The 27,300-nt window shown below is 50.7% G+C and overlaps 1 protein-coding gene across 1 annotated transcript in view; it reads left to right on the top strand.

Moving 5' to 3' along the window:
• The first annotated feature begins 8,071 nt into the window (after positions 1-8,071).
• Positions 8,072-27,300, top strand: part of Aspscr1 (ASPSCR1 tether for SLC2A4, UBX domain containing) — a 35,617-nt gene continuing 16,388 nt past the window's right edge. Inside the window, exons 1-7 of the mRNA XM_052195287.1 lie at positions 8,072-8,230; positions 9,196-9,251; positions 13,069-13,183; positions 14,424-14,524; positions 22,617-22,674; positions 24,263-24,336; positions 24,692-25,121. Of these exons, the coding sequence (XP_052051247.1) occupies positions 8,129-8,230; positions 9,196-9,251; positions 13,069-13,183; positions 14,424-14,524; positions 22,617-22,674; positions 24,263-24,336; positions 24,692-25,121 (936 nt within the window). The 5' untranslated portion in view covers positions 8,072-8,128. The remainder of the gene's footprint in view (positions 8,231-9,195; positions 9,252-13,068; positions 13,184-14,423; positions 14,525-22,616; positions 22,675-24,262; positions 24,337-24,691; positions 25,122-27,300) is intronic.

Genomic DNA, 27,300 nt, shown 5'->3' with positions numbered 1-27,300 from the left:
TCGCCTGCCCTGAGGGGAAGCTCTGGAGATAGCTAAGATTCTACCTCCAGCTCTTTGTCTGGGCTGGAGCTCAAGGCCAGGGAGACCCTGAAATTAAGCCTCTTTTGGTTTTCCTAAAGCCTTCATATTTGTATCCATATTCATGAGCTTATTTCCTCTTGGCCGGAGGAAAGCAACGCACCAAGGAAGGCGATCTCTTCAGCTTGCTGCTGGGAACCCGTCTCTCTGAGACTTTCAGCTCTGACTCCTGGAAAACAGGTGGCCATCTGTAAGCAGCTTTGAGTAGCTCTGAGGTCAGTTGGCAGAAAGGGCTGTGTCTTTAATCCCAGGAGTCAGAGTTCCTTCCCTGGGAGCATGAGAGTCCTGAGACTGAGGCCCTACAGTCCCTCAATGGTGAACCAATATGGGGTGACTCAGAGGCAGCAGCTTAGTGCACTGACATGCTTTGGACCTTACTGACGTTTCTGCAGTACCTGTTCCTACCAGGACCTCTGCAGCTAAGGCCTGCCCTACCCATTTTCTTCCCTGGCAGTCAGACCTGTGGGAGGACCCTGCTGGATGCTGGCTTGCAATGACAAGGGCTAACGGGAGGCTTTCTAGGGTGGACACATTCCCAAACTGGGGGAACGGTAGGCCTGGAGAGGGGTCACTGCTTATCTGTGGAACTTCTTGGGGTGCCTCAGGAGCACCCTGAGATACCTAGTATCTATCCTTGATCCTGAATGGACACAGCTGCTAGGGATGTCCTAAGAGCCGAAGGCCTGTTTCAGTTGCTGGCCCCCAGGTGCCTGAAGCAATAGACTCTACAAGCCAATGAGGCCAGCTGTCATGTGACCCCAGCTCCCTCTTCCAACCCTGTGATCCTCAAGCAGGCTTGCACGTGTCCTCTGGGGAGACAGAAACAAACTCTCAGATCTCGCCACTGGGAACCTTTCAGCGCTGGAGGCTGCGGATGCTTCTCTTAAAGGGCCACACTAATTCAAAGCAGATTCTTGGAGCAGCTGTCTGGCTGCTGGCAGGAGGAAGGAGGAGGGAGATGGGCTGGCAGCAGAAGGAAGGTGTTCTCAAAAAGGATGCTAGATTCCTTCTCAGTCAGAAGTAGTTAAACCAGAGGCAGGTAGGGCTGAGGAGCAGGTCCGCCCCAGGCATTTCCTTCTTCCAGTAGCTGGGAGAAGGCCTTCTCTTCCACAGGAGATACCTGAAGCTGAAGGGTCCCCAAGCAGTGGATTGACTATTCTTTTTTTTTTTTTTTAAAGATTTATTTACTGATTATATGTAAATACAGGGTAGCTGTCTTCAGACACACCACAAGAGGGCATCCAATCTCATTACAGATGGTTGTGAGCCACCATGTGGTTGCTGGGATTTGAACTCAGGACCTCTACAAGAGCAGTCAGCGCTCTTAACTGTTGAGCCATCTCTCCAGCCCGGGTTGACTATTCTTGTAGCCTGACCCTTAGAAACTTAAGACTCTGTGTGTGTGTGTGTGTGTGTGTGTGTGTGTGTGTGTGTTTCGAGACAGGGTCTCTTTGCATAGGCCTGGCCATCCTGGAACTGTAGACCAGACTGCCTTCAAACTCAGGGATTTGCCTGTTCCTGCCTCCTGAGTGGTGCTGGGATCAAAGGCATGCACCACCACTATCTGGCCATTGGACATATTTAATGAAGAAATGCCCTGATGTCTTTTGTATATCAAACAGGACCTGAGACTCTTACTTGACCAGATGCCCTGTCTGTAGACCACTCACTGAGGGCAGACATGGGTAGCTCTCTGTGGTAGATGATTCAGATGGGCATTCGTGGACCTGATCCTGAACTGGGCACAGGGACCTAGATGGGAATGCTTCTTAGCTAGGTGGCAAGTTTTGATTTGGCTGCTTTGGTCCAGTCATTCTACTACTAGGGGACCCTGAGCCACTGCTGTCCATGAGGGGGCTCTGCCCTTGACTCATCCAGCTGCAGAGGGGCTTCGGAGAAAAGAACAAAAGAGCTATGCTTTGTGTTGTATTGAGTAAGAAGGAGAAGATGATAGGAAGCTATAGGTGGTTCCCCCAAGCATCAGTTTTTAATGTTTGTTTGTTTTGTTTTGTTTTGTTTTGTTTTTTCTAGACAGGGTTTTGATGTGTAGGCCTGGCTGTCCTGGAACTCACTCTGTAGACCAGGCTGGCCTTGAACTCAGAAATCTGCCTGCCTCTGCCTTCTGAGTGCTGGGATTAAAGGTGTGTGCCACCACTGCCTGGCAAACCCCCAAGCACCTTGATGCATGTATTTGTTTGTTTTTGCAAAGAGAAACAAAGGCTACGGAATAAAATAGGCTTTTTGTGGGTGATCAAGGGTGGGGAGGATCTTCCCCAAGGGTAGGGAGCCTTGTTTTATACTTACAATTTCTGGACCAAATTAAAAAAATTAACTTGAGACAACGTCTCACTATATAGCCCTAGCTGTCCTGAAACTCTCTGTGTGCACCAGGCTCCCTGCTAACTCAGATCGAGCCACCTGCCTCTGCCTAGCGAGTGCCAAATATTCTGAGCAATCAAATTTTAATAGTAAGTCAGAACAAGGAGAAAAAAAATAAAAACCCAGACTTTAATAAAACTCAGTAAAAATAAAAATAAATGACCATATATTAAACTGTTACCCTAACCTAACTATGATATGAAGCTGTATTTGTCAAATGGCAAAGTGGAGGGGTGGAGCTGCTGCTGGACCATTCCCTGGGGGTAGGGGACAGACAGACGGACTGGGACACACTTGATGGCAGGGAAAGAGCAGACTCTTTCTTCCTCTTTCTCCCTCTTCCTCCTTTTCTTCCCTTTCTCCTCTTCTTTTTTTAAATTATGTTTTATGTTTTATGTTTTATTTTTTTATATCTTTTAATTATACATATATTGGTTTTTTTTGGATTTGGTTTTTTCAAGACAGGGCTTCTCTGTATAGCCCTGGCTGTCCTGGAAGTCACTCTGTAGACCAGGCTGGCCTTGAACTCAGAAATTCGCCTGCCTCTGCCTCCCAGAGTGCTGGGATTACAGGCGTGCGCTATCACCACCCAGCTTGATATATTCTTTATTTACATTCAAATGATTTCCCCTTTCCAGGATCCCCTCTCCTTGAAAGTCCCATAAGCCCTCTTTCCTCTCCCTGTTCCCCACTCCACCCCTTCCCTCTTCCCTGTCCTGGCATTCTCCTATACTGCTGCACTGAGCCTTTCCAGGACCGGGGGCCTCTCCTTCCTTCCTCTTGGACATCATTTGATATGTGGATTGTGTCTTGGGTATTCCGAGCTTCTGGGCTAATAGCCGCTTATCAGTGAGTGCACACCATGAGTCTTCTTTGTGACTGGGTCGCCTCACTCAGGATGCCATTATCCAGCTCTTGTCTAAGAATGTCATGAATTCATTGTTTTTGATGGCTGAATAGTACTCCATTGTGTAAATAGACCACAGTTTCTGTATCCATTCCTCCACTGAGGGACATCTGGGTTCTTTCCAGCTTCTGGCTATTATAAATAGGGCTGCTATGAACATAGTGGAGCAAGTGTCCCTATTGCATGCTGGGGGATCCTCTGGGTATATGCCCAGGAGTGGTATAGCAGGGTCCTCTGATAGTATTATGCCGTTTTCTGAGGAAGCACCAGACTGATTTCCAGAGTGGTTGTACCAGCTTGCAGCCCCACCAGCAGTGGAGGAGTGTTCCTCTTTCTCCACACCCTTGCCAGCACCTGTTTTCTCCTGAGTTTTTGATCTTAGCCAATCTGACTGCCCTTCTCCTCTTCTTCTTCCTTTTCCTTGTCCCCACTTTTCTTCCTCTTCCTTTTCCTCTCCCTCCTCCTCCCCTTCCTCATACCCTCTCCTCCCCTGCCCCCCCCCCAACAGTGCTTCTCTGTGTCCCTGGCTGTCCTGGACTTGCCTTGTAGACCAGGCTGTCCTTGAACACACAGAAATCCTCCTGCCTCTGTCTCCATGATCAAGTCCTGGGGTTAAAGGTGTGTGTCACAAAGCCCAGCTTTTCCTTTCTTCTTCACGTGGGATGTCCGGCTTCTGCTCTTTGCTGGTGGTGGAACACCTGGCTGTAAGCTTTTTGAGTTCAGGACTTGCATCAGCAGCAGCAGTGGCAGCAGCTCCTTGTATCTAACTGTCACAGTGCAGATAAATACCATGGAGGAGAGTTCTCCTAGCTCCCCCTCTGACAGACAACAGCAGATCCTTATGATCAGTTCCCACCAAAACCAAGTCTTCACCTGCTAGGTGTCTGCTTTTGGTTGTTTTAAGACAAGGTTCCCCTCTGTATTCCTAACTGGCCTAAGGGTCACTAGAAGCCCATGGCAGCTTCAGACTTGTATTAGTGACCTTCTGCTTTCCCAAGAGTCTGTTTCTTTGGAGAGCCATTATATATTTTCCTGACCTAATTATGGAAAAAAATTAAGTAGTTTCCCACTAATATTTATTTATGCACGTTCTTATTTTAGATGAGTGGAGTCTCATGGTTTTGTTGAGAGTGGCTTTTAAGCCAGGCATGGTGGCGCACGCCTGTAATCCAGCAGGCATGGGAGGCAGAGGCAGGTGGATTTCTGAGTTCGAGGCCAGCCTGGACTACAGAGTGAGTTCCAGGACAGCCAGGGCTACACAGAGAAACCCTGTCTTGAAAAACCAAAATCAAAATCAAAACCAAAACCAAAACCAAAAAAACCCAAAAAAACAAAAAAACAAAAAAAAAAACAAAACAACAACAACAATAACAACAACAAAACAGAGAGAGAGAGAGAGAGAGAGAGAGAGAGAGAGAGAGAGAGAGAGAGTATGGCTTTGAGCCCAGGCTCAAGTGATTCTTCTGTCTTAAGTCTCTCAAGTAGCTAGCGGAGACTACAGGCACACACTGCTCCCTGCATCAAATTTTAGAACGTAATAGTCTGTATTTTCCTTCTCTACTGAGATATAGTCTAAGGACAAAAAATAACTACCAAGATGTTTTTTTTGTTGTTGTTGTTGTTGTTTGTTTTGTTTTTTGGATTTGTTTTTTTTCGAGACAGGGTTTCTCTGTGTAGCCCTGGCTGTCCTGGAACTCACTCTGTAGACCAGGCTGCCCTCGAACTCAGAAATCCGTCAGCCTCTGTCTCCCAAGTGCTGGGATTACAGGCGTGTGCCACCACCGCCCAGCTTAAAAGACATTCTTTGTACTGTTCTTATATCATTCTAAATTTGAAGTAAATAGAAACTGGGTCAGATGTCCTGTCACGCAGCTGTCATTTCTGTACTTGGAGGCCGCCGGTTCAAGGTTAGCCTGATCTACACAGGGTGAGACAGTCGATGATAGTGGCTCATGCCTGTAATCCCAGCAGCCATGATGTGGAAGCAGGACCAACAGTAAGAGGCCATTTAGGCTACAGGAGACACGATCCAAAACGAAACAACGAAAGACAAACACAAATGATTTAAAGTCCCCCCCCCCCCAAGAAGCACAGCAGTCGCATGAAGGCAGTGGCATTGACTAAATTCAGTCAATTTGAGCATGAAAGAATCATCATCAGCAACAACAACAACAACAACAACAAAACCCAAACCCTACAATGAAATGAAAAAAAAAAAAAAAAGACATGAGGGGGCTAGAGAGATTGCTCAGTGGTTAGGAACACCGGTAGCTCTTCCGGGTGACTGACCCAGGTTCAGCACCCACATGGTAGCTCACAGCAATCTATAACTCTAGTTCCAAAGGATTTGAGACATGCTTCTGGCCTCTGCTGGAACCAAGAGAATGCGTGCGTGTGCTGTGTACAGACATGCTTGCAGGCAAAGTATCCATGCACATAACACACAAAAAATAGTAAGCCTGAAAAAAGAAAAGCCAGGACAGCCAGGACTATACAGAGAAACCCTGTCTCAAAAACAACAATAACAACAACAACAAAAGAAAAATGAAGAAAAAAAAAGCCAGAATTCACATTAATATATAGGAATCTTTTTTTTTTTAAGAGAGATGTTTCTCTTTTCCTATTATTCATTATTTTTTCTTTTTCAAGACAGGATTTCTTTGTGTATCCCTGGCTGTCCTGGAACTCACTCTGTAGACCATTCTGGCCTGGAACTCAGAAATCCGCCTGCTTCTGCCTCTGGAGTGCTGGGATTAAAAGCATGAACTACCACTGCCCAGAACCACTACTCAGAGACAGCACCACCCACAATGGGCTGGACCCTCCCACCTCAATCACCAATTAAGAAAATGCCCCACAGCTAGATTTTGTGGAGTTATTTTTCTCATTTGAGATTTCCTTCTTTCAGATGACTCCAGCTTGTATCAAGTTGACATAAAACTAGCCCAGACAACTGTCAAGGAAATAAAAAGAACTCATTCATCAATTGGTGTTAAAACTGTTGCATAAATAAATGTGGGGGAAAAAACTCATGACACCATAATCTTAAAGAATTAGTCCGGTCTGGAGAGATAGCTCAGTGAGTAAGAGTACTTACTCACTGACTGCTCTTCCAAAGGTCATAAGTTCAAATCCCAGCACCCACATGGTGGCTCACAACCATCTGAAAAGAGATTTGACACCCTCTTCTAGTGTCTGAAGACAGCTACAGTGTTCTTACATATAATAATAAATAAATCTTAAAAAGGGGGGAGGGGTCCTTCCTTCCCTCTAAAAAAAAAGAATTAGTCACCGGGCGGTGGTGGCACATGCCTGTAACCCCATCACTTGGGAGGCAGAGGCTGGCGGATTTCTGAGTTTGAGGCCAGCCTGGTCTACAGAGTGAGTTCCAGGACAGCCAGGGCTATATAGAGAAAGCCTGTCTTGGGAAAAAAAAAATGTAGTCTACAGCTGACTTGTTCCTATAAGGAACTCTGACTTTGAGACCGTAAGTGGTCAAATTTCACGCGTTCCCTTGCAGAACAAACTGTTATCTCTTGATGCTCAGCCATTTTTCTCACTGCACCTCTCTAAATGTTCTGCTAGTGGATTCTAACTGTGGGTCAGTTGAAAGAAAAAAGGCTTGAGGTATTTACTTAGCTATTATTTATTTATTAATTAATTCATTTATTATTTTAAATGCTAGCGTGTAAAAAAGAAAGGAAGAAAGCAAAAGGGACCAGGGAAGGTGCTTAGCTCAGCGAGGGTCCAAGGTTGCATAGAACATGTAAACCCTTCACATTCTTTTTCCCTCAAAGGAGGTGTCCATGTTTGTTAGTACACGTGTGACATAGATGTTGTATTCCAGCTTCTCCACTGTCAGATTTAGAGATTTTTTTTTACAACTCCAAGGACCACTAGCATATCACTCTCCTTGAAGTCATGGTGGCAAGCTAAGAGAGGGCCTGAAATCAGTAAGATGGCTCAGCAAGTAAAGGTGCCTACAAGCCCGATAACCTCAAATGTATCCCTCAATCCCACAAGGTGGAAGGAGAGAGCAGACATGTTCTCTGCTCCACACAGGCACCACAGCATACCTGTACCCCTTCTTCCACAGACACACAATAAAAACATACATAAAATATAACTATTATTGTTATTGTTGTTGTTGCTATTGTTGTGTTTCAAGAAAGGGTTCCTCTGGGTAGCCCTGGTTGTCCTGGAAGTCTGTCGCTTTGTAGACCATGCTGGTCTTGAATTGAGGGGTCTGTTTTTGCCTCTCAAGTACTGGGGTTAAAGACTTGTGTTACCACGCCACCAGGCTCAATAAAATATTTTTCAAAAAGGTTGTCACCAGGTGAAGTGGATGATCACAGGGACATCTGAGAGGGTGAGGGGAGCAGGATCAATACCTAACGGAGTAGGTACAAAGGCCAACTCTGGTGTGGCCATACCAAGCACTTGGTGCAGACAGGCAGCTGCTGGGCCTCAGGCTGGCCGCAGGCAGCATAGCTTTCTTGCAGGCAGTCTCCAGAGTGGAGGCTCCCAGGCACATGTGTCTCGGGATGAAGAGACAGTGCCCCTGACATAAATGTGTTCCTTCTGGCGAGGAGCCTTTGGGCCGCGCCGTCGGGAGGCCAGTGGCTCAGCCGGGACGCCGGGGGCGGAGCCTGGGGCGGGCCCGGAAGCGAGTCGGCTCCGCCCCCGAGGCCACGTGGCTGTGCGTCCCGGCTGTTGCGGATAAAGTTGTTTGAGGCGAGCCGGCTGTGGTCACGTGAGCGGAAGATGGCGGCCCCGGCGGGCGGCGGGGGCTCCGCGGTGTCGGTGCTGGCCCCAAACGGGCGGCGCCACACGGTGAAGGTGACGCCGAGCACCGTGCTGCTGCAGGTGCGGCCGCCGGCCCGGGTGGGGAACGGGCGGACGGGTGGAGAGGAGGACCGCCCGGGGTCGCTGCGTCAGGGCCCGCCCCTGCGGTTGCTCCCAGGGCGGTAGGGCGGGGCCGGGCATCGGTGGGCGGGGCCCGGGGCAGCCAATGAGCGCCTTTCGCGCGGCTGGCCGCCCCATCCTCTGGCGCAAGGCTCGGGCTGGGTCCCGGGGGCGGGGCGGGATACCCGGAGGCCCGTTTCCTGAGCACTGTGGGGACCCCGCTAACAGGGTGGTGCGGTGCGAGACCCAGAATCTTCGGCACTTGTCCGAATCCAGCCTTCTCGGTTACCGGGAAGAGTGGCGTTCCTTCCCCTTCCTGCTCAGCTCAGGGGCGTCCCTCGGGACCCTAGGGCCTGTCTGTGTTCCCGGAAGTGAATTTTGCCAAGTCATTCACTGTTTTTGATTGTTGCGGATTTCCACCTCATATGAATTACACCTGTTTATTAAACCTCTGTTGTTAGGTTGCAAAGGTGTACACGATTCATATCAGTGGCAGGAGCACACAGGGTGAAGTTGGGGAATCCAGTTCAAAAATGAGGTTCTGCCGTATCTAACACAGCCCCTTAAGCCCTTTGGAAGGATCTATTTGCAGCTGCGCTCATGTAGAGGAGGGTTCTGGTTATGCAGCAGTTGCACAAAGACTGCCAGGCCGCAGAGTGGCCGGACACATGTTAGTCCCAGTAAGGCAGATTATATTTGTAGCTAGAGGCCACGCAGAGCCTAGAACATGAGACCAGGGGTGGACAGGCTGGGCCATAGTTGGAAGATTAAGTCAGTAATGGGTCCCTCCCAGTAGGAAGTGGGGAGAGTAGACAGGATTTGCATGTACAGTTTGCTTGGACCTGTTGAGTGGGACGTTTGGTGGGCTGGCCAGTGTGCCTATCAGTTGAGGTCCAGGTAGGTTTTACTGACCATTTGTCTCACAGGTACTAGAAGACACATGCCGGCGGCAGGACTTCAACCCCAGTGAATATGACCTCAAGTGAGTTTGCTTGGACTCAGCTGTGGGCTTCTCAGGCCACCTGGTCTCTTCTCAACACACATATTATCTCTGCCTTGGAAGTGCCCCCTTAGGTACTTTAAAACAACAGTTTACCCTCAGTTTTGGAGGCAAAGTCCAGAGTGCCCAAAATGTGACTGTGTGGGGGTGGGAGGTGGGGGGGTGTCCCTGCTACCCAACCCCCGTCCCCAAGACAGAGATTCTCTGTGTATCCCAGGCTGGCCTCAAATTTACAGAGATCCTCCTGCCCCTGCCTCCACAATGCTAGGATCAAAGACCCCGCCCCTGTGGCTATATTCTTGAATGTTCTCAGGAAGAGGACTCTCTCTTTAAGCTTCTGGCTGTCCAGGTGATTCTGGGCTTGTGATTGTATCACTACAACCTCTGCCTTGATCTTCAGATGGCCTGAAGACACAAGTCACTAGGTTTAGGGTCCTCTGGTTAGTCCAGGGTGACCTCATTTAATTTACTCTCTTACCCTACATTCATAAATACCTGTGACAAATAAGGTCATTTTCACGGGTTTTGGGGGCAAGAACAGTGATGTATCTATTGGGGAGCACTGTGTAAGCCCACACACAGTGCAGGGTTTTGGCTGTTTGAATGTGTAAATTCCTGGTAGGACAAAGGACTCGATAGAAAGCTGTAAACGAATCGTCACCCTCCCAGCTGCTGGGGTTCTCCCATGCCTGGGTCTCCTGTCAGGGTGTTAGTACAGAGAGTCCTCCTCCACCTGGCCCTCAGGGCTGAGGCCACAGGAGGGATACAGGTTTCTGTCTTATGTGTAGCTTTTGTTCGTGGAGGCGAGTTTTCTCAACACTGCCCTAACACAAGAGCCTGTTCTCCTGGCCTTCCCCATGCTGTCGTAGGGGCTTTCTAGGAAGAAGTTCCTTGGAAAAGATAACCTGTATCAGCCATTCCAGTTTCCTTCTAATAATCCCAGAACATGTGCTCTGAGTGGCCGAGCTACCCTTCCGTGTCCTGCCTCAGGACCTTGTGCCAGCTGTGTTCTGTTAACTGCCCACGTCCTCGTGATGGCGTCTGCTTGAAGCAATGACTATCATTTGAGCCAGTTCCTCTACCACACTGTTAGCTTCGCTCTTGTCCCTCCCTTTCATCCACTGACTGTAATTTGTTTAAGATCTGCTCCCACTGCTCCGGTGCCTGGCTGCAAACAGAGTGGCCTCTCCTCCCCACCCATCGCTCTCAGCTCTGAGGCCTGTTGTCCTGGATCGCACTAGCATTTTCTATGGCAGTTTGCTGGTTTTGATGAACCTATGTTGAGGGTTGGCATCAACGATGGCTGATCACAATCAGCTGATGAGAACTAGCTGATAAGGTCGTCTGGTTCTCAGTTTCTCCCTCTCCCCATCCCCGTCTCCTTCCTCCCCCTTTCCTTCTCTCTCTCTTGTGTGTGTGTGTGTGTGTGTGTGTGTGTGAACCTATGTAGGCCTGGTTGGCCTGGAAGCACTGTTTAGACCAGGCTGGCTTTGAGCTCACAGAGATCCTCCTGCCAATACCTCCCCAGTATGGGGATTAAAGGGGTGTGCTACTACCCCCATCCCCGGCTCCGGCTCAGTGTCAGTTCTTCCAAATAGCCTTGGGCTTTATTAACAGGTCACAGTCCAGAAAACTGTTATTTCCTCCACTGTGTGGCATTTATAGTGTTGGGCTAGTCACTTTGTATATTCAAAGTGGTCGGCCATAGACCTTGACACAGATTTATCTGTCTAGTTCTGTATTTGCTGTAGTCCTCCTGCAACCTTCAAAGGGCCCATGCATGTCTTCTAAGGCATGAGCTTTGTGCTTTCAGAGCTGTGGGTGGAACTTAGATATTCGAACTCTAGGAGCTAGAGTTCTCATTCTCAAAGAGTCTTGGGCCCTAAGGGGATCAGGATGAGAGTGCTGTTGGGTGGAGACTGTGGCCCTTCCTGGGTGATTCCTTAGGAGATGGCACTGACAGGGCTTCCTTCCCTCCTCTTCCAAGGGGCAGGTGCTAGCTTCCTGTTGGCCCATCCTGGGATGACAGGAGCCACCCATCAAGGTCCACGTCTGCCTTCGTGTGGCCTGAAGTGTCATTCATCTCTCCAGTCTGTGCTGAGCTGTCTGGAGAGGGCAGACATCTTGGAGGCTATCTTAGGGTTTCTATTCCTGCACAAACATCATAACCAAGAAGAAAGTTGGGGAGTAAAGGGTTTATTCAGCTTACACTTTCCATATTGCTGTTCATCACCAAAGGAAGTCAGGACTGGAACTCAAGCAGGTCAGGAAGCAGGAGCTGATGCAGAGGCCATGGAGGGATGTTTCTTACTGGCTTGCTTCCCCTGGCTTACTTTCTTATACAAGAAAGAAAGCTTGCTTGCTTTCTTTTTTTGTTTGTTTGTTTATTTTATTTTATTTTTTTTTTCGAGACAGGGTTTCTCTGTGTAGCCCTGGCTGTCCTGGAACTCACTCTGTAGACCAGGTTGGCCTTGAACTCAGAAATCCAACTGCCTCTGCCTCCCAAGTGCTGGGATTAGAGGTGTGCCACCACTGCCTGGCAAAAGCTTGCTTATAGAACCCAAGACTACCAGCCCCTGGATGGTACCACCCACAGGGGCCCTCCCCACCTTGATCACTAATTAAGAAAATGCCCCACTGCTGGATCTCATGGAGGCACTTCCCCAACTGAAGCTCCTCTCTCTGTGATAACTGCAGCCTGTGTCAGGTTGATACACAGAACCAGTCAGTACAGAGGCTGTTTCCTGTGTGTGCTTGAGTCTTCATTGACTTCAGATCTCTTGCTCCTTTAGTGCTTCTGAGAAACCAGATGTTTAAAGCCCCTACAAGGCCTTGGAGCCTCCCTGGCCAGGATGCCAGTGAGGTTTCAGGCTTGCCTTGTCCTCCAAAGAGGGGAGGGGTGTCTGCATCAGTCTTTCTGTATTGGTTGGAAGGCACTGAGCTCTTTAGGCCTTCCAGCACAGGAACCCCTCAGGACTTAAGCTGAGAGGTGATGGCTAATGTGGCTGTCTGGTCTCGCTCGGAATGTCTCTAAGGATCCTGGGCTGGGCCGTCCCAGAGGTGGTTTTGTAGGATCTGCCTCCTGTACTTGCCTTGTGCTCCTTTGGATAGCAGCAGGCAGGGGTTGTGGGGATGGGCTTTCTTGGGCTGAGCAACTTTGACAGTTGTAGTGAAGAGGGTAGCCTGTCACCACTCACCTTGCTCCTGCTCGAGGAAACTTTCTTTTCCTTTTTCCTTTACATTTTATACATAAGTTATGTATGGTACATGTGTGCTAGACATGCTTGTGGAGGTTGAGGGCAGCTTGCTGGAGTAGCTGTTCTCTTGCATTATGTAGGGCTTTTCATGAGGCAAGGTTTTACAGTGCCCAAGCCAGCCTTATTCTCTCTGTAATCAAGATGACCTTGAACTCCTGATACTTGTGTGTCTACATCCTGAGAACTGGGAATACAGGCCTGGGCCACCGTGCCAGGGTTGTGCAATCCTGGTGACTGAACCCAAGCCTCATGCACATTATGTGAGCACTCCACCAGCCACACTACTGTGAGACAACTTTCCAAGGCCATTGGGCCCAGTATCTGCTGTGGAATGCAGAGGTTCCACCCTTGCCTTCTGAAGTAGCTCATCCTGTTCTCTTCCTGTTCATAGCCCTGCCAGCCCTGTGCCTGTCTAAAGGTCCTGGTAGTCCAAGACTTTGCCTTTTGTTTCTTCAGGCCCTGACTTTTTGCTCTTGTAGCCAGGGGAATAGCAGGCATGGGACTGTGCCTTTAGGACAGTTATGGCTGTGTCTGTTCTGCAGGTTTCAGAGGACTGTGCTCGACCTGTCTCTCCAGTGGAGATTTGCCAACCTGCCTAACAATGCCAAGCTGGAGATGGTGCCGGTGTCCCGTAGCCGTGAGGGGCCTGAGAACACAGTAGGTGTCAGTTGTGAAGCACAGTGGTGCTGCTTCTCCATTTCCATCTGTGCTGGGGCTGCGGGGCATTGCATGGCCCTTAGAGGCCTGACCGGGAGATGTGTCCCAGCTTTGCCCACGGGCCTGAGAAGGACTGCAGAGGCTGAGGCAAGTCCTGGGATCCTCTGCCTTCCTCAGTCAAGCTAGAGCTGTAGTTCCTACTTGAATAACTCAGGACTGGGAGGCAATGCTTTTTTTCCATTGTGCAGGTTTTTTATTTTTTGAGTTTTTTAAAAAATTGTGTTCTTTGTGATTTGGTTTTGGTGGGGTTTATTGGTAGCATTTCCCTACCAGCTAGCTGTTTGTGGTCGGAGATCCTAAATTGCTGTGTGGACATGGCTGCCACGTGCGTCCCAGCCAGCCTTCCTAGAGTGCCTGCTTTGGCTCGGCTGTAGCTTTGCCCACCAGCTGACTGCAGCTCGACCAGCGGGGTCCAGGGTCACGATGTCCTCGGCGGGCCGAATGGCCCTTTCACGGGGGTTTATATCAAAGATTTACATTATGATTCATTCATAACAGTCGTGAAATTACAGTTGGTAACAATGGGATAATGTTATGTTTGGGGTCACCACAGCATGAGAAACGATATTAAAGGGTCGCAGTGTCAGGAAGGTTGAGATTCTCCGTTATAGGGGTCAGAGGGCAACTATATTAAAGGGTTTGCAGTGTTAGGAAGGTTGAGATTCTCCGTTATAGGGGTCAGAGGGCAACTATATTAAAGGGTCGCAGTGTTAGGAAGGTTGAGATTCTCCGCTATAGGGGTCAGAGGGCTTTCTTCACCTTGGGGGGTAGCTCGTGCTCCTTGTTGAAGATGTGTACGTTAGTAATAAACAGAAGTTGAGAAAACACCGGGCGTCAGTCTTCTGTGCTAGGTGATAACAACCCTGAAGTTGGTGACATCTTACTAAATATCTCATGGGATTCTGGGGCTGGGTCAGGGAGTAGCTCATCCTTGGTCTCCCAGAGAGGGTGCACTGGTGCTATCTGCAGCCTGTGGGTAGTGGAACAGGGCCTGTCCATGATGGCTCATTCACATGCAGCCTGCATAAAGGTGTTTATGAACTGGATGGCATGGCACTCTTGAGAAGCCCCCTTGGGCATCACACCTCTGGAGTCTCCCTGGGAGGTGGGGAGGGTCTGGCTCTGGGAGTCTGGGTCCACTAGGGTAGTGCTATTCTTCCTAATTAGGTGTTCTCTCCAGGTTCGAATCGCGTTACAGCTGGATGATGGCTCCAGGTTGCAGGACGCTTTCTGTTCCCGACAGACGCTCTGGGAGCTTCTCAGCCATTTTGCACAGACAAGGTGAGCATTAGTGGGCGGCTCCCAGCTCCCAGGCTCTTTCCCGCCCCCTCCTGGCAGAGGTCTGAAACCTGTACTGTGCTCTGCCCAGGGCCCTGGCTCTTTGGGTTTTGCATTTCTGCCTGAGAAGACTGACTGGAGATGAGCATTGGGAGGTATGGGCAGCTCAGCTTCCTGGCCTGCTGCTGGCCTTCTTGTCCTCTAAGAAGAGCAAGGCCATTCATCTTTGTGGGGATGCAAAAGATGCCAAGGACTGATGGATGATGAGCTGCGGCAGGAGAGGAGATGTAGGATGTATCTCCCATGTCTCTGTGAGATTTGTGTTTGGGAATCCTTGACTAGAGTGGGCAAAAGACTGTTATCTGCCTGGTGCTGTGACATTGCTTTATACGAATAAGTTTTCCTGATATTGGCTCAGTTACTTCTCATTGATTAATAGTTTTAATGTGATTCTGAAGTGTGTACAATAGTATTTCTGTAAGTTCTCTTGTAGGTGGAAGTATGTCTACTTCTTTTGGTTTTATTTTTTGTTTTTTGAGACAGGGTCTCTCTGTGTAGCCCTGGCTGTCCTGGAACTCTATGATCAGGCTGGCCTTGAACTCAGAGATCTGCATGCCTATGCCTCTCAAGTGCTGACAATAAAGGTATCCGCCAAGATCTCAGCAGACAGAATAGAAGGAGTAGTGTTTGCTCAGTCTGAAATGGATTTAACAATGAATCAAGGTGACTGGAGAGATGGTTCAGTGGTTAAGAGCACTGGATGCTTTTCTAGGTTCAATTCCCAGAACTCCCATGGTAGCTCACAACTGTCAGTAACTCCAGTTCCAGGGAATCTGACATCCTCAGACAGACGTACGTCACAGACACACATGTGGGCAAACACCAATGCACATAAACTAAAAATAAATTATTAAAGAGAAAGCAAAGTGAGTTTAGGCCTGGTGTTAGCAGCTGTGTAAACGTTAGGGCTGTGCAATGGCCAAGAAGACTGTTGGGCAGGAACCCCAGGGCTTGTCATGCCCTTTGAGTGCATGAGATCATAAACATCACTGGTTAGAAAGGATCACTTAGGCTGTGGGTATGGCTTAGCAGGGAACACTTGTCAAGTGTGTAGAAGGCCCCAAGTTTGACACACGCGTATGTACACGCACACACACACTGCATCCTTCTGCTGGTCACGGCTGCATAATTCAGGACATGGAGTTTGTGAGTTTGAGGCTAGCCTGGTCTACACAGTGAGTTACAGACCAACTTAAGCTATATTACATGACCTTGTCTGCAAAAACAAGGGAGGAAGGAGGCAGATAGGCAGGGTGGTTGACTGACCAGTAGGCTGGAAGGCATGGTGAGAAGGAGTTGTTGGAATGTGGGAACACAGCAGCCGTTTGGGTTACCTCAGCTTGTACCTCAGTCACGACTGTGGCTGACCTGGCCCGAGCATTGCTGCAGCTGCGTGGGCTCCTCCTCATGGTGGTTGTGGGTACTGACTGACAGCCTACGAGGTTGGGATGTGCGCAGGCCTGGCCTCATGCTTGCATCCGGCTTGGCATGTTGCTGCTGGCTGCTGGTGGGCTGCTTCACATTGAGTTCTCTGGGGATAGAATCTCCGTATCCTGGAAGGGCAGGGAGCAGAGTGCGCAGGGTCTGCTGGGTTGTTCAGTCTTCTGTGCCAAGTCACTCATTGCAAAGCAGGTCCAGAGAACAGAGACTCCAGACTTTGCCCAGCTGTATAAAACTTTCCAGAGCTGAAGACTAAGTGGCCCTGACTGAGAGATTTGTTTAGTTCCAGACAGTAGACAGAAGACCCTTATCGAGTTGAGACAGAAATGCAGCTGCTGCTTTCACAGGGGATGGCGGACGTAGACCCTATGGGGATAGAGCGGTCCCTTCAAGAGCTGCTTGTGCTAGATTTCTCCCTCTTCCCAGAGTGTCATGGAAAAGTGAGGATAGAACAGACAACCTTAGATGTGAAAGGTCCAAAGTTTACTCTGCATATCCTTGTGAAAATCTGTTGGTCTCCAAGGAAGGAACCTACAGACTTCGTGTTAGGGTGCTGGGTAGCTTTTCTCACGGATCATCGGGGTGGTACAGATAAAACTAAATATCTAAATGTCAGGAAAGATGTAGGACCCAGAGAAAATGCCTCAGGGCCAAGATTCTGTTTCTAGGCTCACTGCAGGATCAAGACACCAGACACTGGCTGCTTCTCCTTCAGTGTTGTATCTGTTGTCACAGGAGAATGAAGATGAAATGGCCCAGACTGTCTTGTAGTGTCTCCTGAGGAGGACCTGAAGGACTAGAGGAAGCGGGGAAGCACTGTATCCCTCAGGGTGTGTTGATGCTTATGAAGTGCAGTTGAAGACACAGTAATAGCGTGATCCAGAAGACTGTGCAGCCCTGAGGTCAGGGCTTCTGGGCCATGACAGTTGACATGTCTGTCTGTGGATATTACAGATACTTTTTAAACATGGAATATTGGATACAGGGTGATTTATACCTGCCCCTTTTTCATTGTATTGGAGATTGAACCTAGGGCTTTGTGCATGTAGTAGGCATGTGTTCTACCACTGAGTTATATATAGCCTTAGCCTGTTACTCTGTGTGTGTGTGTGTCTGAGTGTGTGTGTGCACGCGCACCATGTACTTGGCAATTCAGGAAGACTGGCTGTGCAGTAAGCCCCAGGGAGCCTTCTGCCTCTGTCCTGGCACTGGCATTACAGATGTATGCCACTGTGCCCAGCTTCTGATGTGACCTCTGGGGTGTTGGACTCAGACCTTTGTGTTTCTGTAGCAGACAGTTGTCTGTCTAAGCCATCTCATTGCCCACCTCTTTTACCTTTAAGTGAGACATGAGGGTCTCACTATGTGTCCAGGCTGCCCTTGGACTTCCTCTGCAGCCCAGGCAGCCTTGAAGGCAGAGGCTTCCTGTCTCAGCCTCCTGAAGGCCTGGATGGTGTCATCCTCTGCTGGCAGGACTTCCTTTTTTAATTGTGATTGTCATAAATATTTTCCTGAAATCCTCACAGTGTTTCTTCCTGCATGTTGCCTTCTGTTGAGTGGCTAGCCTCCATTTGTACCTGTCCCAACAGGTCCTGCTCCTCATAGTGCGGCCTGTGTAGGCAGACAGGCCCTGCTCCTCATGGTGCGGCCTGTGCAGGCAGAGCTAGAGTGGACTGTTCGGCTGCCTGCAGTAGCTTCTTCCTCAGGATACATTCAGAGATAGACTCAATGGGTCAAGAGGTAAAACATCATGAATTCCAGCTCTGAACTTCAGACCTGAGCTGGTGCCCACTTATGCTCCTGAGTCGATGCATTTTTAGTCTCACAATGAGGGGTGGAGACTCTAGCAGGAACAACAGTCTCCTCAGTGGAAATGTGAGGGATAAGTAGGTTCTAACTGGTAAGCCCAGTGCTTTAGGTATTCTTAATTTCTGCCAAATGGTACATGTAGGAAGCTGGAAGATTCCAAGAACTCAGTGAGTGGCAGGCCTGTGGGGACACCAGAGATTAGGCATTGTGGTCCATAGCCCACGAAAGGGTTTCATTGAGGTTTTCATGTTGTGTGTAAAGCATGCCTTGTGTGTATGTGTTTGGGAGGCGCTGGGTGGTTCTCTGGTCTGACCCAACCGTGCCCAGACTACCGGGAATTCTTATAGGCCACCTGTGCTGGTCAAAGACATAACTCAGAACTTTCTAGTAATTGTGTTAATGAAAAAGTAAATTAACTTTATTGATATGTTTATTTAAGTACATTTAAAGTGTTATTGTCATTTATGTTAAGAGGCTTTTGAAGATTGATTTTTTTTTTTCTTTTTGAGATGGGGTTTCTCTGTGTAGCCCTTGCTGTCCTAGAGCTCACTCTATAGATCAGGCTGGCCTTGAATTCGGGGATCTACCTGCCTCTGCCTGCTTCTGCCTCCTGAGGGCTGGGATTAAGGGTATGTACCACCATGTCTGGCTTGAAGATTGATTTATTTCTAGTTTTCCTGCTTGTCTGCATGTATGTATGTGCACATGTGCTTTGAACCCACAAAGGCTCGAAGAGGAGTCAGCTCTCTGGAACTGGAGCTAACAAATGCTTGTGAACCACCAGGTGGGTGTTGGAAACCAAAGCCGGCTCCTCTGCAAGATAACAAGTGCTCTTAACTGCTGAGCCACCTCTCCAGACCATGCATGGAATCTTTGAAATTGGAGAGTCTCCTTTGGAGCTTGGGCCCTCTCTGGTTGCCTCAGGGACTGGCTAGGCTTCTGTCTAGCTCCTTGGTACCGGGAAGTAGCTGGGCTGCTGGCTTCGAGCTCCCCTGTGGGCCACACCCTGACGGTTGGACTTAGGATCTTTCTTTATGGTCTCATGATGGATGACCTCGCCAGTGGTTAAGCAAGACACAAATGGAAATAACAGTGTCCACAGGCTAGAGAAGTGGAGATTAAGAATGTGTGGAGAGACAGGGACCCTGGGGTTTCGTAGTGTCACTGACGCCTCCTGCTGTGAGTCAGAATTTGACACATGTCCGGAGACCCTGTGGCTATCCACACAGCCCACTGGGTGTGTGGTCAGTAGGGCCAGTCCAGCAGGCCCCAGCAGGCAAGTGGCCACCAGGAAGTATTGAGTAAGACAGAGATGAGATGGGGTGTGAGGATCTGGGAGGGTGTGAACTGAAGTATGTGCTTTGGGACACCCCAGGACTCAGGTCTCTGCCCCCAGGCTGATCTCTGGAGTCTGTTTGGGAACAGTGTGGGTTCTTGCTTTTTCTTTTTTTCTTTTGTAAAATGTCAGTTCATGAACTCATTGCAGAGGGGACTTGCCCGCAGAGGTGCCAGCTGTGCATGAGGGACACTCCGTTCAGCCTGTCCTAAGATGTGCCCCTTTCTTGACTAGGCCTCTGCCCCTGCCCCTGCCCCTGTGTTCCGCCTGGTTGCCGTATGCCCCAAGCCCGATCTCTGCTTCCTAACTCTGAGCAGCCAGCTGCAACCCTCAGGGGAGCTGAGTGAATCTTGGGGTTTGCAGGGTATTGCAGGTCATAGAGAAGACCGGGTGAAGGGAGCACTCCTCTGGGGGCTGAGATCAAACCCCTGGCCTATTCGGGCTAGGTTGGGTGCCCAGTGGTTCCGGCTCAGTCCTAGCTGTCTATACAAGTCTAGAGGCTCCCTTCCTCGGGCTTGCGTAGGCTCTGTCTGCCTTCTGTTCCCTTCAGATGGAACTGGACACATGGGACTCCATCATCACCAGCAGGGGAACTGGCTCCTAGTCCTCACAGGACATGGCTTCATCCTCAGACGGCACCTAAACCAGGGAAAACCAGTTGCCTGTGGCCGCAGACCTGGTGTTTTTGCTGGTCGTGCCTGTGTGTCACTGTCTGTTTGGGAGCATGGTGGTACCAGGCTTTTCTTGGCAGACTTGTTAGTCCCAGGCCTGTGTGTCAGATCTGAGCAGGTGGCACTTCCATAGGCTGCAGACAGTGCTTGTCCTCAGTAGACGGTGCCCTGTCCTCACAAGGATTTGAGTCCCAAATGTCCAGACTTCCCACCCCTGAGGGGATGGTGAGCTTTGTGGTGAGTGAGGCATGCATCTGTAGGGACAGTGGTGACATCTCTCTTGGATACTGCTAACACACCTGTTCGTGTTCCTGGGGCGTCTCCAGGGTGAGCAGACTCAGGAGCCTTAGCCATCTGGTAGGGTGTCTCTCCCTTTGGAGTTTGCTGTCGTGTGGCTCAGTCCTGCCTGGGGGCAAGGAGGAGGCCCTGAGAGGTCTGTGTGGGTGTGATGGTGGCCGCTGGTACATGAGGGCTTCAGTCCCATCACTAGGACTGGCAGTTCTGCGTGCTAGGCAGGGGTGGCAGGTCTGGAAGCTATTTTGGCTGCCCCTTCCTGGGCCTGTGGCCACACGGCATGTTTATATGTGGTTCCTCTCAGATGCTGCATGAGGGAATTTGATCCGCTTGCTTGCTCTGGAGAAGCCGCACATCAAAGCTGGCAAAGTCTGATAATTCAATGTCGGGCTCTGTCCCTATTGTATTTGTTATCCTCTTATGCCCCAAGCAATGACTTGTAGACAGAGCACTGCACTGGCCATTCCCTTGTGCTGGGTTGGGCAGCCCTGGTCAGGAGGCCTGGCAGCATGGCCTTCTTGTAGAAGTGTGTTACCTGTCTGCTATCGTCTCGCTGTTCTCGTCCTCCTTCCCAGACTGTACCCTTGTTCCCTGGCCTATCTTCCTCAGCCAGTGAGGGCAGCTCCAGTACACAGTTGCACAATGACCTCTGTGAACAGCGCTCTCTGGTTCTGCTGGCCTTTCGTGGAGAGTATACCAGCTGAGGACCTCATAGACCACACCACACGGAGCCAGAAGTCTGTCTTGCAGGTTGGGCTCCGTGGTCTCCTTAAGCTCTGTTTTGCTGTCCTGACAAGGCCTCTGGGAGCAGGTGACACTGGAGTGCTGAACTCTGAGAGGAATGTGTTCCAGAAGTGGGGAACATACAAGGGCAAAAGCACAGAAAACAAAATGAGCTCTGCACACAGGTCCCAGAGGCCTGACGGTGGATTTGGGCATAAGTGCTCATCTGTTCCTGAGCTGTCCATGCCATGTCAGCTGTGAGCTGACACTCGACTCTCCTCTAATAGTCTTACTTCATGTCACCAGTGCCAGTCTCACTCCTGTGGACCCTTCCCCATTGGAGCTGTGTTTGGCACATGTGTGCCCCACAGGTTGGTCCTTTGAGCACTTGGGGTTGATCATGGTGCATGTCTCCTGTCTGGATGATCCTTGAATCCTGGCCTCCAGCTCTCCCTGGCCTGCCTTGCCCAAGCTCCACACTTCCCTATTCCTTGTAGCCTGACTCCTGGTCACCGGCTCAGTTCCCGTCCTGACTCTGCCTTTCTGTCTGGGCCGTAATGATCACGAGGCCTGGCTGGGACTTTGCCTAGTCCTTGCCCATGGGCCCAACTCATTTTCTTTGGAGGACAGTTGAGCTGAGCATGTTTGCACTAAGGTCTGAGAGGGGGTCTCTGTGTTAGGAAGTGTAGGCACTGACTTCCACTCAGTCCTCCAGCAGAGGGAACGAATGGTTCAGGGCCAGCCAGTCATCTGGCCCATTAGTCACCTCCTGTGTCAGCAAAGGTAGGCTTGTTTGTGTGGGTCGGGGTCGGAGGAGGGGTCCCTGTGTGACTTCCTGTGCTTAGGTCTACCAGTGCCCACTGGGTGCCCCTTGGGGCTTCTGTGTGCAGAGCGACAAATGCTTAGCCCCTAGGGACTTTGAAAGGGAGGTGAAATGGTGGAGAGTGGGAAGTGGAGGTGCCTCGGTGTTTGTCCTCTGTGGGGTTTCCCGTCTCTTTCCTGCTCCCTGCCTCAGTGGCTCTGAGTGCTGCATGAGACTGCCATTCAGGTTGGGGAGACAGGTCTCTCATCCTGTTTTGGGTAACCAGCACCTTAGAGAGTTAACCCTGTGGACATCTGGTTATTCTTCCCAAGAGGGCACTACTCTCACTTTGTGTCCAGGCACAAAAGGGACACGTGTCCTTTGGGGCGCTGGCTCAAGTACCAGTTGTAGGCCATTCCTTGAAGCTGCCTGTGGGTCAAGAGCATGTCTTTCACCCTTCTCGGAGACTGATGTCCTCCCTCACACCTGCTGCCCACTTTGGGTCTGGGTATGAGAACAGCTCATGGCGGTGCTTATGGCCTTGATAGCCTAAGCTGCTTAGAGTCTGCTCGGGCGTTGTGTCCTGAGCTGGGTTTGGGTGTCAGCTCTCAGAAGCAGTTCAAGACAAAGGGTCCTTGACTGCTTGAGGTGATGTTGGCAGTGTGCGCCATAGGGATATGGCTGCTTGTCCCCCTTGGGTCTCGTGCTTCATGGCGGCCATCTTGGCTAGAGTGGGTGGGAGGAATCAATCCCTGGCCGTGGCTGAGGCTGAGGCCCTTCTTGGGTCTCCATGCATCCCTTGATCGCCTCCTTCTGATGGTTATGGAGTACAGGAGGGAATCAGGAAGGCTGGGGTCCAGAGCCTGGATCCCTGGCATTTCCATGGTGCTGGACTAGGGGCCCTGGGGTCTCTCTGGTCTCCTGTAGTGGCTCCTGATGTTTTCCTTCTTTTCTTTCCAGGGAGCGTCTGCAGCAGCTGGGTGCGAGGACCCCTGTCTGCGTATACATGAGGGATGAGGTAGGTGTTGGCCGCCAGACGCCTCTCCTACACTTCAGCAGCCCAGCCCACTTTCCAACCTGGAAACTTCACTGCCTTGAGTCTTCAAAGCAATGGCAGGAGCTCCAGCTCCTGAAAGCATTATGTGTTCTGTGGAAAAAAGCGGAACAGCCGGCTCCACTGGAAGCCGACCACGGCCGCCCGGGCAGCTCCCTAAACCTCCCTCAGTGCCCTGTTTGTTTTTTCAGCTTCTCTCAAAGCTGGAGAGTCACAAAAGTGGTTTCATTTTAGTAAATATTTGCTTTGCTGTGTGTTTTGATCTTTTTCAAAACTGAGTGCAGCGTGGAGCAGGCAAAGCTGGCAGTGAGGCCGTGACAGCCGCCAGCCCCGCCCGCCACCCCGCCCGCCTCCACGAGGACCCTCCTACCCTGGGTCCCCTCACCTCACAGGGGCTTTTTGTTTCTTCCCTGGCCCGGTGCCTTGTCCTGGTTTAGGCAGAGGCATGCTGTTTCTGCAGGTCCCCAGGAAGGTCCTGGGGTGGGACAGGACCTTCTCTGTTAGCCCCACTTGAGATTCCTCAACCCGAGGCTGTGAGGGGCTGTGAGGCACTCGCTGCAGGAAGCTGCTCTGAGCACATTCTTCCTGCAAAGAGCTGGAGCGTAGGACTGCAGGGACTCTGGCCTGGCCACCTTGCTTGCCTACACATCTAGGTCTCGGGCTGGATATGACTGTCTGCCTTGAGGGCAGCTCCTCAGAGACCCAGCTTGGCCCAGTGGGCATGGCTGGGAAGTAGCTAAGGCTGGAGATGGCAGCACAGTTGTGCGGCCACAGATAGTGTACTGAGAAGGTTTTGTCACCTTGCACAGGACAGGACAGAAGAGCCCATGAGACAATGCATTCTGATCTGGGGACTCTTAGAGAAGAGTAGGAGCCACCATCTTGCTTCCGGTCTACCTGACAGGGTGGACTCTCTCTCTGTGGCCTGGTAGGCACCTGTGTGGTATTGAGAAGGACCTGACGGCAGGGACTTGTCTGTCTGGACCCTGGCGTCTGGAGCCCTGGGTCTCAAGCTGCTTGCTGCCTCTTGCCCATTGTTCTAGAGGCCACGAGGATGCCTGGAACGAGGTGGCTTGGTTTATGATAGCTCTAAGAATGTAGAAAGAGGGGCCTGTCCTGGTAGGCAGTGGAGACGCTGGCCAGTGGTGGCTCTGGAGCCTGTGCTCAGGAGTCATGGGAGTCTGGGCTTGCAGTCTGCCCTTCTTGTTCCCAAGATGCTGGCCAGGAGATCCTCAGTCTCCTGACCCTGAGCACAGCTGAAGGCTGAGCGCAAGAATCTTGGTTCCTTAGTCCGCCCTCTCCAGACGTAGTGGGCTGAGTGCGTGGCTAAGGAGACCAGACCAGGTCAGGAGACAGATGGTTAATGGCTTCTCACCAGCTGCAGACCAGTTGCATACTTGTCCTCACAGAATATGGGACTTTTAGGGACAGCTGAGGTGTGTGGAAAGAGGATCCCTGGTGGGCCCTGGCTTGGGAGATCTTACCAACCAGGGCTCAGGAGGTAGCGGGAGTCATTCCAGGCAGGGCCTGCATGTTGTTTGTTTTTCTGCAGGTGACTGGTAGAGCTGCCTTGCAGAACACAACACTTCAGTCACTGGGCCTGACAGGTGGTAGTGCCACCATCAGGTAGGGACGTCAGAGTCTCTAGGCTTTTGGATCTGTTTAGTTAAAGGGGCAGGGGAGGGGGTTAGGTATGGCTCATGCTTGTTAACCCTAGAACTTCAGAGACTGAGGTGGGAGAGCCTAGACTTGGGGGCCGGGGCAGGCATGTGGGAAAGGTTCCTGGGGTTGGGAATGTAGGTAGTGCTGCCTCACTGTAGCACTGCCAGTCCCATAGTGATTGGTGACTGTGTCTTCAGGACCACTCCTTTCAGCCATTTTCTCATTTCTCCTCTGTAGATAGAAGACATGGATTTAAGAAGGGACCCTGAAGGGGGTAGGGTCAATCTGTGGTGTTGGACTTACTTTTGTGCTCTCCTAGGTTTGTCATAAAGCAGTGTGACACCACCGGCAAACAGGAGTCCATGGCCATCAGGAGCAGGGCCCCAGGAAGTCCAGTCTCCTCTGTGTCAGCCGACCAGGCATCCAGTAGCCCGTTGCTTCCTTTGAACTCGGGGGAGTTCAGCAGGGGAGACCTAAACCATCAGGGTGATGCGACTACCTCAGGGACTGGCCTTGAAGGCGGCCCCAAGCCAGTGGATGCTCAAACGAAGCAAAGCCCGAAGGAGCCTGCATCTGCCACATTCGTTCCCTTCTCTGGTGGGGGCCAGCGGCTAGGGGGCCCATCTGTATCCTTGAGACCTCTAACATCACCTTCAGCCAAGTCATCCAAGTCTTTCTCTGGCCCTGGGGGCCCTTCTAAGCCCAAGAAGTCAAAGCCTGGTGAGGAGCCACAGCAGGAGCCTGAACCGGTAAGCCCAGGGGCCAAGACTGAACGCTGGCAATGCTGACTGTGATGTCCACAGGGGTGAGCGCCCCCTGAGAAGGGACTTGTTCTGTCTGAGCTTCCCATATAAGCATGTGGAGATATGCACTGCCCAGATCACCACCAACATGTCTGTGCTGCCTAGCATAGTCTACATGGGCTTCAGCCTGGCGTACTCCCATAGGGAGACTGAGGACAGCAGCTGTCTATCTTGTGCCTGCTTGGGAGGTTTTGATAGTGTGAAAGTGGTTTTGAGCATTGGTTGTCCCGTGCCAGGCAGCCTTCCTGTCATCTTGTCACTGGTTTGAGGCCGAGATAGAGACTGTGTAAGAATGGCAGTGAATTTGTCTGTGGGTCAGGGTCTCCATGCCTTCATTGGAAGTTCAAGTGGGGGACTTGAGCTGTAGGGATGGCTTTGGTGTGAAAAGTGCTACGGCTCATCTCAGTTGGGGGGGGAGAGCAGCTGAGCCCTCGGGAGACGGCCCACCCAGTGGTCCCTGGTCCAGCATGACCTGTGCTGTGCTGCTTCTCCTCGTGTGGTTGACTCTCCTGAGGTGGGCCCCTCCCTGTGCGCCTGTTGCTGTGTGTTCCCATAGCAGTGCACACCCATTTAAACAGTTTGCAACGCAGCTCTTTAGTTTTTTCCTGGGCTTTTTGTTTTGCTCTGTTTTTGTCTTTTGTTTGTTTGTTTGAGACACGGTCTTATTGTGTAGTCCAGGCTGGCCTTGAACACACAGAGTTCTGTCTGATTCTTCCTCCCAAGTGCTAGCATTAAAGTTGTGCACTACCATGCCTGACATGGCTTTGTCTTAATTCTGAGTCTGTCTTTGAGTTGTTAATGGGGGTTGTCACCCTGACCCCCTTTGTCTCTGATTCTCATCCTACTGTCCCGGTAATGCCTTATTTGTGCCACCACTCAAGGACTAGAAAGGTACTTTTGTTTTGGATCACCCTTTATGGTCAGTTGATGGACTAGAGTATGACTTTGTGAGCACCTTTTCCCAACCCTAGGTGGCGCTCCAGCAGGAGACTTAGGAGGACATGGTGTGGGCCACTGTTGGGTGCCAGTGTTCCCATGTGTACACACTGCTTGCCCCCAGGGCCTCTGAGCAGCTTGAGTACCCTGTATGAAACATGGCAAGTTCCTGGACTGTCAGTTCTGCTCCTTCATGAGCTTGTTCCTGGGAAGAGCCCCAGTCTTCCAGAGCCCAGCCAAGCAGGACTTCATCCAGCAGGCCCTGTGGGTTCTGGCCTAGGGCTGGAGAGGGTCTTTCTCTGGTCAGCAGATGGCCTGAAGTTAGCTCTGAGGCAGGCTGTAAGGTGACCATGACCTGGAGCCTTGAGGCTGCTGTCTTAAAGGAAGGCAGCTGTTTGGGAAGGAGGATTATTTATTCATTTTCCTTACGATGTTAAATATTATTATTTTTGTTTTAAAGACTAGGTGTCAGCTGGGCAGTGGTGGCGCACGCCTGTAATCCCAGCACTCTGGGAGGCAGAGGCAGGCGAATTTCTGAGTTCAAGGACAGCCAGGGTTATACAGAGAAACCCTGTCTCGGAAAAAAACAAAAAAAAAAGAAAGAAAAAAAGACAAGGTGTCAGTATGCAGCCTTGGCTAATATGGAACTGGCTCTGGACATCCAGCTGGCCACGTTACTCACAGAGATCTATCTCCCAATCTCTGCCTCCTGAGAACCTGCATTAATGGTATTGCCACCACACCTAGCTATTTTAACATTTTCATGTGTGTGCAAGCATATGTGCATGTTTTACAAGTACGTAGGCACACATGTGCATAGTGTGGGTATGGGAATGTAATGCACATGAGAACACAGGCATGTGGAAGCCTGAGGCTGTCGAGGGTCACCTTATTCACTGAGGCAGGTTCGGCGAACCTGAGGTCCCATCCTCACGCTTGCTGAGCGAATGCCGTAACCACCGATGCATCTTCTTCTTGAGACACATGTCTTGAACTTGAACTGGGAACCTTCTCTCTCATCCATCCAGTCCCCCCAGGCCAGGCCTCCTCCAGCAGTCTCGTTATTTGTAGGGCAGGGTCTCTCTATCCCATGGTTTACTGATGCACTATCTGAGGTTTGACCCTCCCCATTGCTTGTCTCTCTCCTGCCCAGCACACCTTTGGACCCCAGGATTGCTGTGCAGGCTGA

The sequence above is a fragment of the Apodemus sylvaticus genome, chromosome 10 (assembly GCF_947179515.1).
Source record: "Apodemus sylvaticus chromosome 10, mApoSyl1.1, whole genome shotgun sequence".
Lineage (NCBI taxonomy): Eukaryota > Metazoa > Chordata > Mammalia > Rodentia > Muridae > Apodemus > Apodemus sylvaticus.
The sequence above is the reverse complement of the archived record's forward strand: the minus strand, read 5'-3'. Positions and strand labels throughout refer to the sequence as shown.